General features: G+C 41.8%; 1 protein-coding gene across 33 annotated transcripts in view; it reads left to right on the top strand.

Annotated features, from left to right (window-relative positions):
• NRXN3 (neurexin 3) overlaps positions 1–18,046 on the top strand; it is a 1,209,742-nt gene that overhangs the window by 1,148,010 nt on the left and 43,686 nt on the right. For 21 of the 33 annotated variants that reach the window (XM_083500837.1, XM_083500855.1, XM_083500840.1 and 18 more), the window contains one exon: positions 17,782–17,875. In XM_083500837.1, the coding sequence (XP_083356963.1) occupies positions 17,782–17,875 (94 nt within the window). The remainder of the gene's footprint in view (positions 1–17,781; positions 17,876–18,046) is intronic. The other 12 variants (XM_083500839.1, XM_083500847.1, XM_083500838.1 and 9 more) reach the window with 1 other exon arrangement.

Genomic DNA, 18,046 nt, shown 5'->3' with positions numbered 1-18,046 from the left:
CTTCAGCTGGGGAGGGCAGGATATAAATAAAAAAAATTATTATTATTTTATTATTCTGCACAAGCTAGAGTTGACTAAATCAAAATTCAAGGTGAATTTATGCTCAGGCATATGCAGCTGAAGAAATTGTGAAGGAAGCTCAGGGGGACTTTCACACACCACCAACTGCAGTCACTGAATTTTGCCTTAAGAAAAATGTGTGTCAGTTGATTAAACGTTTGTAGGAATTTATATGGAAGATTCAAAATAATTTCAATAAGAATAGTGAAAAATTTTCAGGGAAGTAGGCTCCACATATATAGAGCCCAGAGTTCTTTCTCTGGGGTAGCTTAGTTCTCAATTGTATAATCTATATCAAGAGGTGTATTTTTTGCAGTAAAATGTGCCTCGCATGCATCAGAACATGGTGTTCATCCTGAACAATTCAGTTCTGATTTTGTTGCCCGGTTGGAAAAGAGTAATGTGGGGGAAGGAGAAACCGTGTAAACCTAAATATTTAACTTTACTTTACACTATCCCTTTTAGTCATGGTTTAAGGCCTAGATCAGCAACTTAAAGGACTAGATTGAGGGTCAGTTGCTATAGTAAATTGGATTTATAGGTTTACTGTCATATAATTCTGCACCACCTTGTACCCTTCGCTGATATCACACTGCAATGAAAAGCAGGTTAAAATATATTAAATAATAATATCCAGGTCCCCCTTCTATTTGGTGCCTCTGAACGAATTTATAGAATGCAGGTATTGCACCCCCCCACCCCCATCCATCACCACCATTTTCTTCTTTGGTTCTGAACAGAGGGCATGTTTCTTTTCTCTCAGATCTTCATCTCCAGTTGCAGGCAGCTAACGAAGCCACATCCTGCACCTTGTTGAAAGGGTTGGCAACTTGCAGAGGGAGCCGAATTACAGGGGGAGGGGATAAAAATATAGCTACACTACCCAAGCTCCTTTGAGGCACAGGAAAAGAATGCCGGATAAAAAGCAATTTATGTTATACGTCTGCAAGGTGGCAGGGAGCCAGCAAGTGGAACTTAATGAGCTGACATCTGTCGACAACTCCGCAGTGTCAGATATTAGCGTTTGTTTCACTCATTTGCACATTGTACGTAAGTAGCAAACTTAGGTAGAGCAGAGAGGCTGGGGCCCGCAATCCAATTTGTTCAGTTCTCCCTGCAACTGCTGAGATGTGAAGTCATCCTGGTACATTCAAACTGCAGAGTTTATTCTCTGCCAAATGCTGCGCATCGTATGATCCAACCAAACCTGTGGGGTCTATATGGACAACGGCTAGGAATCCACCATGACTTGTCAGCTATTTCTTTCTTATCTCCATTCTCCTTTGACATTCAAGCACCTCGATTTTATAATGACATTGGTATTGTTTTCCTTTGGCAGACAGAAGATGCTGGCTTCAGCTTTCATGGCTAACAAATTATGATCAGAATTGCTTATAGTTCTACACAAGCACTTCACTTTGTTCTGTTCACTTTGCAAAAGAAAAGCACTGTTGGAAGCTAGCAAATCTATCACACCTGGACATTACACAGTTGTTCCTTATATTGTGTTTTCCAATTTAGCTTAACATGGCAATGGTATGGCGATGATAATCTTGTTCTGCTCACAGTGTAAAATTAACTCACTGCATACCCTGTTTTTCATTCTTAAGAAACCTCGGCATTTATAAAGTATTCTTTTCCAGTAAAACAAACTTTTGCAAAATCTGTCACAAGGAAGCAGGCTGCAAAGAACTCACTGGTCTCTTCACTTGGGTTGTATTTTGAGCTTTTTAAATGGTTTTTTTTTTAAAGAAAAGACTCAGATGAACTCAGCATGTTCCAGATGGTGGTTAAGGCCACTTATGTTCTTTGGTCTAACACTCTCTTTGAAAGGTGCATTCCAGCTGAGTGTCTATTGGGCTGTTAAAATCAATTTTGTTTCTTTTACGGTCCCTCCCCCTTGTTTTAATGTGTGCACACAAAAAAGAACTGATTTGTCTTTACTACACCTAATAAAATCCAATGAGGAACTAAATAAATAAGCAAGGAAAATAGCCTTGTTAACCATCACAGGGGGCACATGTTCTGATTAAGTAGGGGCTGCAGAGGAGCCCCATGGAATAAATGTTCACCTGGCCTGCTATGCACAGAACATTTGCTTACTCAGTGGCAAAGTTTGATTCCTGTTTGTCACAGGCTACTTAGATCACTGGGTGTGCTTTATGCTGGAAGATAGATATATATATATATATATATATATATATATATATATATATATATATATATAATACTACTATGCCATAAAATTCTTTACTCATTCAGCCGCCAAGGAAGTGGAATTTGAAGTTGTTGTGTCCCCCACCACCACCTTTTTCTCTCTCTTCAGCAATGCACAAATAGGATGTTTGGGTACAGCGCAATCAAAAACCAAGATCCCCCCAGAAGGAGTGAGGTTCTTAAAGGCAGGTATTCAGCATTTTGCAAGGTGCTGTATTGTTGGGCCCTTGTGTCCTTGGCAAGGAGATGTATCTCCCGAAGCCAGGAGAGACCATGGGCCCCAAAATCCAAAAGTTTGCTTTTTGTCTCCTTTTGCACTCTCCCAGTGACTTCCTCCATGAGGTTGAATCTGAATCTCCTCCTCCCCTCCTCCTCCTTCTCCTCCGGTCCATCTGTCCACCTGCCTGCCTCCTTTCCTACCTTTTCCATCCTCCTGCAATTCATCCTCACTTGCTCTCTACATCTTTCTTCCCTCCGAGCTCTGCTTCCACTTCACTCACACGTCTAATACCACCGCTGGCTGTGAGTGTGGTTTTGGTTTTGCTGCAGGTGCAAGCAAAGGACTTCTTGTGATGGCAGTCCTGCCATTACTTTTCAGACCTCATAATGACTGAAAGGTTGTGTCATTCCAGGTTTTTGTTGTTGGAGAGAATGGCAGAATTGGTAGAACATGTTTGGCAAAATAGGACTATTTTTCAGAGTGGCAAAAAGAAAAGATAATCCACAGAAAGTTCTCACCTGGTAAATTTCATCTTAGTTCTAGCATTTTATTTCAGAAATCCTGAGTTTCTCTGGCCTTGGGGATGGTCACTGCTTGTCCTTAGTAGATCTCTAAATAAACCAAGAACAGGTTCTTCTTAAGGTTCAAGTGTGGGCCAAACAACATGTGACCGTAGCTGTATAGTTCTGTGCTTCAGTGAAGGGTTGTTTTCTCCTCTACAGATAAGTGCCCTCTCTACAAATAAGGACCCTGGTGGTGGGGAACTTTAACATGAAACGAATGGGTTCAGGTATGAGACTGGGGCCACACTGAGGTCTCTGTGCCCCATCCTGGAGTCCTGATTGGGATCAGCTTATTCGTACTGGTAATTTATGACACACATAAACCCCACACTGCACTCAAGGGCACAACTATGCAGTTGAGGTCACAGAGCTGCCATTCAGCTCATGAGTGGCTGGGCTACCTATGAAGCCTTCTTTCAAAGTGTGTGTTTTATATGTTGATGAGGGGTATAATTTGTAAAGGTATTTTCAGGAAATAGTTTCATATGTTAATTTGCCTCCTGCATGCAAAGATAGTTAGGAAGGATTTATTCTGCATTTAAAGGTGTTTGGAGACCCACCCTGTATGCTAATGTGTCTGTCCTCAGAGTGAAGGTATTTAAACAACGTGTCCCAGGAGTGTGTTAATGTGTACAGAGCAAGTGAATGAAGTGCAAGGAATGATAAACTGAGCTGGCAGCACGTTGTTCTGTTTAAGATTTAAGTCTGGGGAAGAAGCAGCCTGCCAGTGCATTATGGTGAATATTCAAAGGTAGATGTTTATCTTATTGGACTCTGAGGAACTTTGAAACACTAGAATTAAAAGGGGCATTTTAAAGCACATTTATTAAAAGCTGTGGTACTTATGTTGTTTTATGAACAAAATTCTTTACCACATAAACTTTAAATAAAGCAGTCTTGGCACTGGGAACTATTTTCCACATAGGATATTTCTTCCCCAATTATACCAGGATGAAAAGTTCCACACAGCAACACCTGATAATTCTTATGCCATATATTTGATAGTAGTCATTAGTGTTGGGATATATAAACCACTTTTTAAAAACTAAGTTGGATATGTTGCATATATACTAACAATGCAAAACTCAGTTTAAAACTTTAAACTTTGAAACACATATTCAGTGCTTTTTAAAAACCTGCCAGTTTAAGATCTGAGTTAAGACTACCTTATATAGGCTCAAGCTCTACAAAGCAGCGGAACTAGAAGCCAACACTGATGCCTTAACAGATGTGCCCCATGCTCAGCCATGATGTTGTGCACTATCAAAAAATGTGTTTGCTTACAAATGGCACTCTGTGCACTCACACTTTCCATTGGACCTTCAGGCCCAAATCCTGGTGGGAAGCTGTTCTAATAAGGGAGTCGTACGCTCCCTATAACTAGCCTTGCTCAGCAATCTTGCTGCAGCTTTGAGCCAGTTGAAGTTTCTGAGCACTTTTCAAAGGCACATCTGGAGAGCATCACACTGGGGATGGGTGGCCTAAAGAGGTGACTACCATACTTCTTGTGGCACTCACCAGATGCACTTGTCTTAGACATTACCTGGAGTTGAGTCCTCTTTGGAAATTCTTATGCCTGGAAGCATTTGTAGGAGTAAGGCTCCTTTAAGAGCTGGTCCGGAAGGAACAGAGTGAAGGGGCGTGGCCAAAGCAGAGAGGGAAACAGGAGGAGGTGGCTCAAGAGGAAAGTCTTTTATGTAGGGCTGCCATACTTCCGGATTTTCCCGGATATTACCTGGATTTCAGTGGCGGAATTGACATCTGGGGGAATTTCTGAAAGGTAGCACTTTGTCCTGGATCTTAGGCAATTCAATAAAAAAAAATCGCCTTTTTTGCATTTTGAAGTAAAAAGCTCAACAACTTTGGGGTTTGTCTGAAAAACAGGTTAACAATTTTGGGGTCTTCCTACAAAAAAGCTCAACTATTTCCGGTGTGTCCTGGTTTTTTACTTCTTAAAATATGGCAACCCTATTCTATGTGAAAAGTAAATAAAACATTTGTTGTTAGCTTACAACAGCTTCCATCTTTCTTCATTACTGCAAGGAACAACTCAACATTTCCAATGCAAGGTTGGTAGTAACAAAGGAGCAGGGTTATTTTCAGGGTACTGGAACTGTCTGCTCAAAGAAGGTCATCATTAACTCTACCTACCTGCCTGCCTGCCTGCCTACCAACTTTTTGGCTATCTCAGTTGGCAGAGCATGAGACTCTTAACCTCAGGGTTATGGGTCTGAGTCCTACACTGGGCAAAAGATTCAGGCATTGCAGGGGGTTAGACTAGATGATCCTCACGGTCCCTTTCAACTCTACAATTCTATGATTTCCCCCTCCTCAATTCTAGGGGGCTTTTGATGAAACTGGTTATGGGGTTTGTTTGTTTATTTTAATACTGATCATCAACCAAGTCCTCTGGATGGTTGTGTAATTTGAGTTTCAGAGTGGAGTTTATTTTATTATATTATTGTCTGATGTTGTATGGCTTCATGATGTTTTGAACGGTTTTCGCTTTAAGGCCTTTGGATAATGATTCCTTCCGGGGGGGGGGGACTATGATACATTGGATTGATTATATTGCTGGAAGCCCTCCTGGGCCCATAAGATAGGGAAGGGTATAAATAAAATACATATGATAAAATAATACAGGGACACGATTTTAGAAGATCTTCTGCACTGGCCCCAAAACAGGGAAATTTAATTATGCTTAGATGTGCTGAACTGTGACAATTTAGTTATGACTAACTTACGCCTCATTAATTTAAATGGGACAACGGCCTCACTAAATTGCGCTGGAGTGGGATAACTGTGTGAAAATAAGCCCCCTTTGGGTGCTCAAATTCAGACTCAAAACCAAATCATGGCACTTTACAGAATAAAGCTGCAGTTCTGTGCTCATCTGTTTAGGTTTAGGAATGGACAAATCAGTCTGTTTCTGATCCGTGCTCCTTTCACGTGATTTAAATACACACACACAAAACACAACCAGTAAATACATATTTGAACATACCCAATCCTATACGTATTTCCCCCCTCAAATTATGCATTTTAAACACATTTTCGTATGTCATTTGAGCTGAGAACTGTGTCTGATTCTGGACATTTGAGAAGTGTGTAATTTGGAGAACGCCATTCCAATCTGCACGTTGATGGAGCTGTACATCTCTAATCCAGAAGCCCATATGGCAAGCTTTGCATGCACAGTGCAGCGTTGGGCTCATATTTGTTTTTCAGATGGCAGGCAAAGCTACAGTTGAAACTTGAGGGAGTATATTTCCTGGCCTGGTTTGAATGCTCAGTTTCTGGTGTAAAATGAAAAAGCCTTTTGCTCAGGCATGCAACCATTTCTCTCCTTCCTTCTTGGCATGCTTGAATATGCAAACTGCAAGCATTCTGTTAACCATGGTTTCCCATTTCATCTGAACCAGGAAACTGTGGTTGCCAGCATTGGAGCATGCCAAGATCATAAACCATGGTTAGAAGTTGCTGTAAGATTCAACCTTACTCCAGAGCTGACAACCATAGTTTTCAGGCTCAGATGAAATGTTTAAGTGTATTCAGGGCATAGCTGTCAACTTTTCCCCTTTTTTAAAGGGAAAACCTATTTGGAATAAGGGAATTTCCCTTTAAAAAATGGAAACATTAACAGCTATGATTCAGGTGCACTGAGAGGATGGGAGGAAAATAGTTCTGTGCACTGGCACAAGGCTCATTTATGCCTCAGCTTATTAAGACAACATATGATCATCTGAACAGAACCACTGCCTGTCTTCCCCAGGGACCTTTCTTATGCCATTACTAAGACAGGGCACATTGTGTGTTTGGCATTATAATCACAGCTCAGCTGGAAGAAGGGGAGTGGTTGTAGATGGTAGAAAATTCTGTTATTTAAAAATATAGGCCCAATATATATTAATGAAGACATGGGGAGGGTATACACTGGTTCAAACTGCATATATGACTGCCTATGTCTTTCTAATGCACAGTGACCTAAATTTATAGATTTTGGTGCCTTTTAATTTAGCCATTAGAAAAAGAGCCAATGCGTCACAGAGCTCCCAAGCCTTAAAAGATGCCATTAAAGCCACTGCTCTGTACTTAGTTATTTATTTCTCTCTCTGAACGATCTAATCAATAAGAGAACAAAATCAAACATGGTTCCCTCCTCTTGAAGAGAGAAAAGACAAGCTAAATAAAGATGTCCAGGAGACTGGGGCAAAACATGCCAGCAAAACGACATATTGATTTCCAGCAAAGAAGGAGATTGTAAATGAAAAATATTCTTCTGACACAGTTATTAAGCACAGGGCTGACACAACAAGCAGGGAGGCTGATTTCTCCCACTGGAGACTGAGTACTGAAAGGGCAACTGATGCTGGTTCTTAGGCTAGATGAGCCTCTGGCTTTCAGAAATCCACACCGCCCTGTGCTAAGCGAGTAAGGCTCAAGTCCTGGGACTTTGGCTTTCTCATGTTTTCAGCTTTCAGTGATCCGTGGATCAGCGGCAACCTTGGGGTCACAGGGCCAGCAACCCTGCAATCCCCTTCTAGCCAGAGAGTACTTCTCTCTTGTGTTCAGCTGCACAATGTTGCACTAGTGATCATAAACGTGCCTGGGTCACACTTGAAGCATCTCTTTTGCTTTCCTATCCACTTTTTCCTGGAATCTCAGTATAAGAATTCTCCCCACCTACCGTGTGATTCTCAGGCTAAAAGCCAAGTTGGAAGCCTAGATTTTGTAGTAAAGCAGGAATTTTTGGGGGTGTTTTTTAAACTATAAAGATATTGACTTTCCAGTGGCATCCTGCAGAAAACACAAAGTTTAAAGCAGGACTTGCATTGGAAAACCCTGACTCAGTCATGCTAAACTGCTGTATGTGCTCCATAAAGTATGAAGCTATTCCAAGCCAGCTTTTGAAGCCACTTCTCCCTATGACTCCATGATCAAAATCCTGTTCCCACCTCCAACATCATACTGGCTCACATTGAGCAGGTTTATGTAGCATTACCTAGAAGTAGTTATAGCAGTAGCATGAATAACTTGGTGGCACATCTTCTTTTCTTATTTCTGCCAGTGAAGTGCATCATTCAGTATGTGGCTATCAACTGCATTGAGGTCCCAGAAGCTGTCTAGGTCTCTGCAGATCTCACTACAGATGCAATCCATAAGGTCTAAATTAAACCATTACAGTGGTCAAAGGGGCAGGGAAAGAGGAGTGAGCCACATAGCCTCTTTTCCGGCTTGTAGGTGGAACATGATCCAGCTCTAAATCGCATCAGGAGCTGCTAAGCTATGTCTAAAGAAGAAAAGAAAGAAGCTTGATGTCGGTTTGGATTCAGCCGTGTGTGAGCGTGTGTGTGTGTGTGTGTGTGTGTGTGTGTGTGTGTGTTAGAGGCAGAGCGAATGTGTGTAATCAATAAACAAGCAATCTAGATTCCCAGAGATGTATGTTTTATTTATTTATTTAGCCCCTAAATAATATGTAATTTCTTCAGGCCAAGAAATAAATTGAAAGGATTTAGAGGGATTTGCTTATCAGCGGAACACCACATAGCATTACATCCCTCCTGCTTTTGGGAAGGTACATTGAAGTTTGGTTTAAGCTGCTGTGGTTCAATACTCCTCTTTCCTCTGTCAGGGTGCCTTGAACAACAGACAGATTAATCCTCCCCTTCTTTTTCTTCCTCCTTTTTTTTTGCAGTCCCTTCTTATTTAGATTTCCTTGTCTTCCTTGCTCTAAACAGAAGAGAGGACCTTTCGGACACCAGAAAGCCTGGCATCCCTGCCCCCACTTTCCATTGTCTTCTGAATGCTTAAGGCTCAGAACGAAAAATTATCCAATACTTGACACGCAATGTGATCCAGAAGCGGGTGGCTTTTCTTTTCCAGCAGTAATGAACTACTGAATCTGTTCTGCAATTGTAGTGCCCAAAGGCTAATTCCAGCTTGCGGTGCACCCCTCCCCCCCCCACTCTCTTTTAAAACAACACTTGATACAAGACTTGCTTGATGCACAGATGGAGTGCAGAAACGAAGGCTGATTTACTTCCCCGTTTTTAACTTGTGTGGCTAGTTATTTAATCTCTTGTCTGCTGTGGTAATGATTGAGTGGCTGATTTTGTTACAGTAGGTAGCCCCATTGTGAACCCTACTTAATGATATAATTTGGCAGCAAGTGTGGTTTCCATTTTTACGTCCAGCAGGGATCACATACGCAGGAAATGTAAGGGGTGGGAGTTTTTCAGAGGATGGAGTGATAGTTCCTTTGTTGTTGTTAACTCAGGTTGATGTGGTGAATGAAGGGCATGCTGGTTAATGACTGGCTTCCAGTTAATCAGGATCCTGGGCTTATAAGAGATAATTTGTTCCCATGATGAGACCTCTTGCAGTGACTGCCTTCCTTAAAGAGAAATGTGAATGACAGGAATTCTGCCCTTGGTATTTCTCTTGGCTGCTCTGTTGAGGGGCTGGAGAAATGGGAAATGGTTTGCTTGTTTTTTTCTCCCGGAAGAAGGGCTCTGCTGGGTCAGAGCAAGGGTCTCTCTAATTCACCATGTTGCCCCCAATCCAGATGCCTTTGGACTACTTACAAGCAAGGCATGAAGGTAACAGCCCTAGTGTTCAGGGGTTTACTGCCTCCCAACATAGAGGTTCATTTTAGCTATTAGAGGAAGTACTTTGTCAGACAGTGACATTAACTTAGTAAAGCTCAGTTGGACAAATTCCTAGAGATAAAACTACCAATAGTCCTTGTGATTTTAAATTGGATCAGAGCCACAATATCTCTGAATGCCAGTGGGATACCAGTGGGAGAGAGCTTCTGCACTTATGTCCTGCTTGTGGGCTTTGCAGAAGGATCCTTTGGGGCACTGTGGGGAACAGGACACTGGACTTGAGGATGGGGAAAAATTCCTTTGGTTTGCATTTTAATGTGAGCCTATGTAAGTCCTACTTTCTGAACCAGTGCATGGTTGCAAATGCATCTCTCTTGTGGAATTTGCACTTCTTCAAATTTTGCAGTTTAGTTCCCCCACCCAAAAATGTGCCAAAAAAGCATACATTAAGGGGAAAGTGTTATGACTAAATAATATTTTAAAAATGCATTTCATTGGGGAAATTACTTGCACACACACACACACACACACCTCTCTTAGGGAAAAGTGCTTAGATATATTAGGAAACATTCAATATGGACTCCTGCTCCAACTTGCCATGTAATTTGTATGTCTACAGAGCTCTGGGATGACAATAGCTTAGGTTCCAGTTCTTGTCCTACTAACATGTTAAGTTAAATTTTAATTTGAAACGGGTCCCAAATATTTTCCCAGTTTTGTCATGCCACCTGAGCATTCCAGATGCCCCATTCTCCTTACAATCAAAAAATTAAAATCATGTCATTGTTATAAGTAATTATGGCATTATGATAAGCAAGATCTAGTCTCTTAATTTACTAGAGTAGAAAATTAATGCATGGAAGGAACACTGATATTCCTGAATGTAGATAATTTAACATGGCTAAATTATCAACAGCAAAAGATGCTCAAGATAAAATCTAAAACTACTGTCACATCTTTTGGTAAAAGGGGCTAAATCACAGAACTATCAAGTTGGAGAGGACCAGTAGTCTAATGCAGGATTAGATCATCCCAACAGATAGCTCACAGTTTGTGCTTGAAGGGCATAGTTAAACTATAGAACTCACTCCCACAAGAGGCAGTGATGACTACCAGTCTAGACGGCTTTAAAAGCGAATTGGACAAATTCATGGAGGAGAGAGCTATTGATGGCTACTAGTTGTGATGGCTTTACCCTTTCTCCACAATTAGAGGCAGAAATGCTTCTGAATACCAGTTGTTGGAAACCACAGGAGGAGAGAGTGCTCTTGTGCTTGAACCCTCCTTGGGGGTTTCCCACAGGAATCTGGTTGGCCACTGCGAGAACAGAATGCTGGACTAGATGGGCCATTGGCCTGATCTAGCAGGCTCTTATTAGGTTCTTATGAGAGCCCAGAATTACTGTTTCTGGTACCTAGTTCCATTGACAAATTGCTCTTTTGGTTAAGAAGTTCAGCCAAAATCTACCCTCCTGTAACTTAAGGCTGTTAAATCTAGTCCTTTTCCTCTGGGTGTTTGCTCAGGTGTTTGAAGGGCATTTTCACATCCCCTCTGAGTCTACTCTTCTCTAAGCTAGACAATTCTTTCAAATTTTCATCATGTTGTTTGCCATACCACTGTGATCTTCTCTCCCCTCCTTGAAGTTTGTCTTTATCCTTTGTTAAGTTTGGTGACCAGGACTAAATGCACTACTTCAGATGAAGCCTGACTAGTGCAGAATAAACTATTACACGGCATGACTTGGAAACTCTTTCCATTAATGTAGCCAAAAATCACATTAGCCTGCTAACATATCAGTGGCATCACTTATTTGTTGCCATTTTTCAATGGTGTTTTTTATAAAAGTGACATAAAGGGGGAGCCAGCCTTTGTATAACAACTCCCACGAATCTTCCTTCCATTGAAAAGCAGCATTTCATCACATTCTGAATAGACTTGCTGTCAGATGGATGAGGAGCATAAGCTCATTGATGTTACTTGCTTTTAAAATGATGCATGGGCTGCAGCACAGAAAGAAAGGCAGGAAGAAGCTGCAATGAAGTCAAAACTAAAATCAGCAATGTAGTTTGGTAGTGGAGGGGAGCAGAATTTCCACCAAGTGCCGTGTTCTAAAGGGGAGTTTTGGAGTTTCTTGTTCAGGTAAAACTTACGGGGGAAGGAAAAGGAAAACAAAGTCAATATGAGGGATGTGTAGGATTAGGAGAGAGCCAGGACACCATGTTGGAACAGGTCATTTCCTACTTGCAACCTCTCTGCACATTGCCACCGACTGGCCCTTGTCCTTCTACAACTAACAGCACAATACAGAATTCCTAAGGTTGGGGGTGTGGTAGTGTGCATTTGCTTTCTCATCCCCACATTTCCATCAAACATTGCCTAGAGAAATACATTTAAGATGTCCTGTCTCAATTACCTACTTCGGTTTCAGAGAAATGAACATTAAGATCCGTATCCAGATACGTATGGTGTTTATAGGATATACATGATGGAATGGAATGCTCAGGTGGCATGGCACAATCAAGGAAATATTTGGGCCCAGTTTCTAAGTAACATTAAATGTAACATGTGGGTGCTTAGTAGGACTAAACTTAGTAGAACTGCAACCAAATATGTCCCAATATTCTGGAAGGGGAAAGGGGGACACCCCTTCTTCTCCCACATGCCTGTTCTCGGCGATCCTTCCTTCACCCACCTACCTACCTGAATGTAGCGCTCCCTGCTCGCCCCATCTCTGCACTCCTTTGCTTACCCCACCCACCTGTTCTCCTCACCTCCTACCTTCAGCTTCCACCTCTGCCTCCTCCACCTCAGCAGACATTTTTCCGGAAAAAAGCTTCTGGAATTGTTGCGATGGGAGGAGGAGGAAGAGTAGCAACGCGAAGGGGCAAGGTAGGTTTCGCGCCCGTCTTTGGGTCCCGTGCTCTGGTGTGGCCGGAGCAAAGGAGCCAAAATGGGGAGGCTTCTGCCAATGCGGGATGACCCACTTAAACCGGGACACTTGGAGGAATGGCACCTATGCTATTTTCATTCCAAAGCATGGTAAAAATCCAAATTCAGAGGCAAGTCAGGGCAAGAATGAGGGGTTTAGAGAACCTTTTCTAAGAGAATATAAGCCCCATTTTTTAAAAAAGAATGTGAGGCAGCCATCAGGAACATATTGTGGCACAGTTTCTCTGACTGAGGGAGGGCAATATTTATAGGCCTTTCTCTTTTCCATTCACACTAAAAATGAGAACTCCATCATTCACTGGATGTGTTATTTATAATTTCATAAAGCTGTTCTGTGGCAGGGTTTATTTTATCTTGTGCTTAATGCCCATCAAATCATGGCACAGCGAGTGAGTGGGGTAGTCGAAAAGGGACTGTTCTCTGTGGAAGATTTCAGAGACAGCCATTTTATGTGGAACAGAGGGTCAAAGGATATGGATATGGAGCATAAATTCCAACTTTGGGCTGTCAGAAAAGGGAAGAGGGTATGTAATTGTCCTGACCACATCTCGCCATGCTATTCAGAATTTCCTTGCCATGCCCATGATGTATAGTAATGAACACAGATGCAGGACCCTCACCAAAAGCAAGATTGATGAAACCCTTCGAGTGAATAATTAGAAGGTGGTGATTACAGAAACAATAATTCATTAGAGGCAGTTCTGTGAAACTGAGGGAATTTGAAGGTAAATATGTCCATAAATCCTCAAGGTTAGATGCAGACATTTCAGCTTCCTCCTGCTCTAGTTTGATACCAAGTCAATTTCAATAAACACAATGGCAAAGCAGAGGGAGAATAAAAATAATATTATAAATGTGGCAAAAGCTCTTTTAGAGGACAAATGAAAAGTGTTTTGTCTAGGGGCATATTTTATTGGCATTTACTATAATACCTGCCTTTAGTTTTACAACCATTAATACAGGACTGAGTAATCCCAGCGCTGAGATTTAAAGAAAAATTGAATATAAATATTTCAGAATTGGATGCATTGTCAACCTGCTATGTATGTAGACATATAAGGCCTACCAGCGAAAACAAAAAAGAAATGAAGTTACTGGTTCTTACGAATAATGGTCTTTTAGCTTGCAAGCCTGGATTAGCTACCTCATGTATTGGTCTGACCCCAGGTCCACTTCTCTATTCACTTGTCTCCCACACCTACATAGTTCCTTCTTCTTCTAGGCACATAGGAAGCTGCCTTATATGGAGTCAGAACATTGGTCCATCTAGCTCATTATTGTCTACACTGTGGCTCTCTAGAGCTTCAGACAGAGGACATTCCCAGCCCAACAGGGATTGCTCTAGGAACCTTAGGCAAGCAAAGCAGATGTTCTACCACTGAGCTATGGCCTTCCCCTAGTTTCTCCTATTTTTCCTTATCCATCTGATCTTAGCCTTTGTCCTTTTATCCCCCTTTCCCTATCCTCTACCATCTCTGGGTGTCTCTCACTGACTTCCCAGAGCCTCTGGACTCAGCTACATTAGTAAAAAAACCCACTAGCATTTTAAATGTGTTATAAACACGCAACACCAGATGGCACTGTAGAGCACAAAACTTTTCTATGCTGTTTTACATAAGGGTTTTTTTTTCTTTTGTTAAAAATATTTAATTTATGATTTATTTATAGTGTTTTTTTCCCCTGTGTGTAGATCCACCCTCTGTTTCCCCCTTGATGACAACCTTTCACCATATTTCTTGCTTTGCTCCTCCTGACAGCTAAGCAAATTTGGTTCCCTAACAGAGTATTCCATTCCAACCCATAGGTTCCTCATTTAGGCATTGGTCAGATTGCCCCTATCAAAACCTTTCATTCATCAACACTGTTTTAAAACCTTGCCCCAACATTCTTCATGTACCAAGCCATTCTACCACTTAGGCTGTTAAATTCTTTTAGCTAAGCATCTGTTCTAGTCTCCCAATTTGATGTCTCTATAATTCCGAGTCCACTTGATTTTCCCGGTGATTAGATAAAATACAATATATGCTTTACCTCGTAGGTTGTAATTTAGCTGGTGAGAACACAGAAAATGATTATAGGGGACAGAGAGATATAGATAGATAGATGATAGATGATAGATGATAGATAGATAGATAGATAGATAGATAGATAGATAGATGATAGATAGATAGATAATAGCTAGATAGACAGACAGACATAATTCTGTATGCATAATTAAAAACACAGACGATGGAGATCACTGCAGCTAGCCTTCATCTTTCTTCCTGCATGATCCGTATTTGCAGATTCTGAAAACTGTTCTGAAAAGAGCAAGCATGGTATCTCAAGCTGGCCACTTCAAAATTGGTTCTTTCCAGTGTATTGGTTTCTTCCAGTTCATGAATTCTTATTACAGAGACCACACACCTTTGATGCCTGCAGGAGCGAAAGAGGAAAGAGGAAAGAATTCCATGTGCGAGCTCTGAGTTCGTGTTGCTGAGGGCAGGGTAATTTGGTAGCCTTGTGCAAGAGCCATATAGCCTGTGTCCAGAGGCTTCCACAGAATCTCCCTAATGGTCTCCATTAGTAATTCTACTAATTGCAGCAATTACATGAAGGAGTTGCTGCTGGGGAGAGATGCCATTACACTTCTCCTTAACACACTGTGGTACATGCTGCTCGTTAATTAGAGCAGCCGCAAAAAAAAAAAAAAAAAAAAAAGGATTATCAGCTGGATAGTGTAAGGAACATGTGCTGCAATTCACTGGGGCCACAGATGCTCTTGATGTGGCTTCAGCTTTTCTGAGCCAGATCTTTGACCCTACCTGCTGTGCTCTGACCATTCTGTTAACATTGCACAGGAATCCATTCTTGTGAATTTAGCTGGGCTGAGTGTTTGGCTTTATGTGGATGTATCTGGAAGGCAATTTTCTGCCTGGCCTATTTAACATGGTGGCACACCTGCCCTGTTCAGTGTACACTCCATGGCCAGGGCAGCTGTCTACCAACTCTATCTGGTATGCCAGCTAAGAACCTTCCTCCCTAGCCACCGTCTCGCCAGAGGGGTACATGCTCTGGTTATCTCCCACTTGGACTGCTGCACTGCACTCTACGTGGGGCCACCAATTAATCCCAAATGCAGCTGCCTGACTGGTGGCTGGGAGCAGCTGCCGGGACCACATAACACTGGTCCTAAAAGATCTGCATTGGCTCCCAGTACGTTTCCTAGCACAATTCAAAACGTTGGTATTGTCCTTTAAAGCCCTTCATGACTCTGGGCCTATATACCTGAAGGAGCATCTCCACCTGCATTGTTTAGCCCGGATACTGAGGTCCAGCGCTGAATGCCTTCTGGTGGTTCTCTCACTGTGAGAAGTGAAATTACAGAGAACCAGGCAGAAGGGCTTTGCAGTAGTTGCACCCATCCTGTGGAATGTCCTCCTGCCAGATGTCAAAAAGTTAAACAACTATACAATTTATTGTAGACATCTAAAGGCAGCCCTGTTTTGGGAAGTTTTTGATGTTTGATGCTGCATTTTGTTGGAAGCCACCCAGAGAGGCTGGGGTAACCAAGTCAGGTGGGTGGGATATAAAAAAATTATTATTATTATTATTATTATTATTATTATTATTATTATTAACAGAAGCTTAACTGCACATGGCCAAACTATAGAAACATGGGAATCTGCCTTATGCAAAGTCAGGCTATTGTCCATCTAGTCCATCTAGTTCAGTGATGCCAACACAGGCTGGCAGCAGCTCTCCAGGATTTCAGTCTTATTGGGAGATGCCAAAGATTGAACCGGGGACCTTCTGCATGCAAACCAGATGCTCTACCACTGAACGACAGCCCTTGCCCAACATGGGAGCAGGGAACCTTTGCCCTCCACTATGGTTCCTATTCAAATCACGCCTGTCCCCAACCTGCAGTTTGCTCCAATCTGCAGCCCCAAATGTCCAGGTCTGGGGTCTGGGGCAGACTGGCTATTTTAGAAAAAAAGATCATGTACTCACAGGCAAACCACATGATTAACATGCATGTAGTTTGGCCCACAGTCAACATTTTTATCAGACCAGAAGGATTAGCTGCGCAAAAGATTCATTCTGGCAGTCTCTTGATAATAGGATTATATCGTATCTATATTACTTGCAACCAAATTTTACCTAAATGTACCTAGTAACAGAAATTTATGTCCTAATAGCATAGTACATATTGCAGTTCTACAGAACATAAGTGTTGTGTATACAGGGCCAAACTTTCATTTGTCAACAAAAAACCTGCAACCATCCCTACCATTTCCCCAAGCAGTGTTGCTGATGTCACTGAAATTCTGTAATATGGGGATACTAATACTGACCAAACTTAAAGGGTTGTCACAAGGGTTGTTTCTGAAATACTTTGAATACTCCGGAAGCACTTCAGAAGCATTAAATATTATAAATTTAAATGGGAGACATTGTGTGGCACCACAGCATTTTTTTTAAAAAAACTGGTAGGATGTGCATATGTATGTTAAGGTAAATAATGACAACAATTAAAAGGCATATGAAGCCAGGCATGTGCCATGACAAAACATCTGTGGCAAAGCCAAGTTGAGTTGGCAATAATTCTCCATAGCTCAATACTTGCTGTTGATGGTGCACCTTCTCTGTTGCTTATGGTTATGCTTAGTAGGGGGGGATGTGGGTGGCTCTGTCATCTAAACCACTGGGCCTCTTGGGCTTGCTGATTGGAAGGTCGGCAGTTCGATTCCCTGCGACAGGGTGAGCTCCTGTTGCTCTCTCCCAGCTCCTGTCAACCTAGCAGTTCAAAAGCATGCCAGAGCAAGTAGATAAATAGGTACCACTGCAGCGGGAAGGTAAACGATGTTTTCGTGCACTCTGGTTTCCATCACAGTGTTCCATTGCACCAGTAGCGGTTTAGTCATGCTGGCGACATGACGTGGAAAGCTTTCTATGGACAAACGCCAGCTCCCTTAGCCTGAAAGCAAGATGAGTGCTGCAACCCTGTAGTCACCTTTGACTGGACTTAACCGTCCAGGGGTCCTTTGCCTTTTTTACCTATGCTTAGTAGTTATGTTCAATTGTATTCCTGTTTGCAGATTCATCCACTTGGGAGCGTCATTCTTTTTGTCTGATCACCGGTTCTTTCTTTTTGTCTCCTTGTGCTTGTTTCACTTGTCAGACAACAGATGACCTCATTTCCTCAGACCATTCAGCGGAATGTTCTAATGATGACGAAGACCTCATTGAATGTGAGCAGAGTGTAGGTAAGCCAGGTCAGTCTTATATTCCGCCTGCTTTCTTATTTCATTTTGCAGTTAACAATGCCTACATATATATATGTGTGTGAATGTATACATATATATGTACGCCTATATATGTATATGTGATATATGTATATATGTGTAGAACTGTATATCCGATATAAACGCATAAAGCCAAGCATC

Source organism: Podarcis liolepis, assembly GCF_965112155.1.
Source record: "Podarcis liolepis genome assembly, chromosome: 1".
Classification (NCBI taxonomy): Eukaryota; Metazoa; Chordata; class Lepidosauria; order Squamata; family Lacertidae; genus Podarcis; species Podarcis liolepis.
This window is presented reverse-complemented; position numbering and strand designations above follow the sequence as displayed.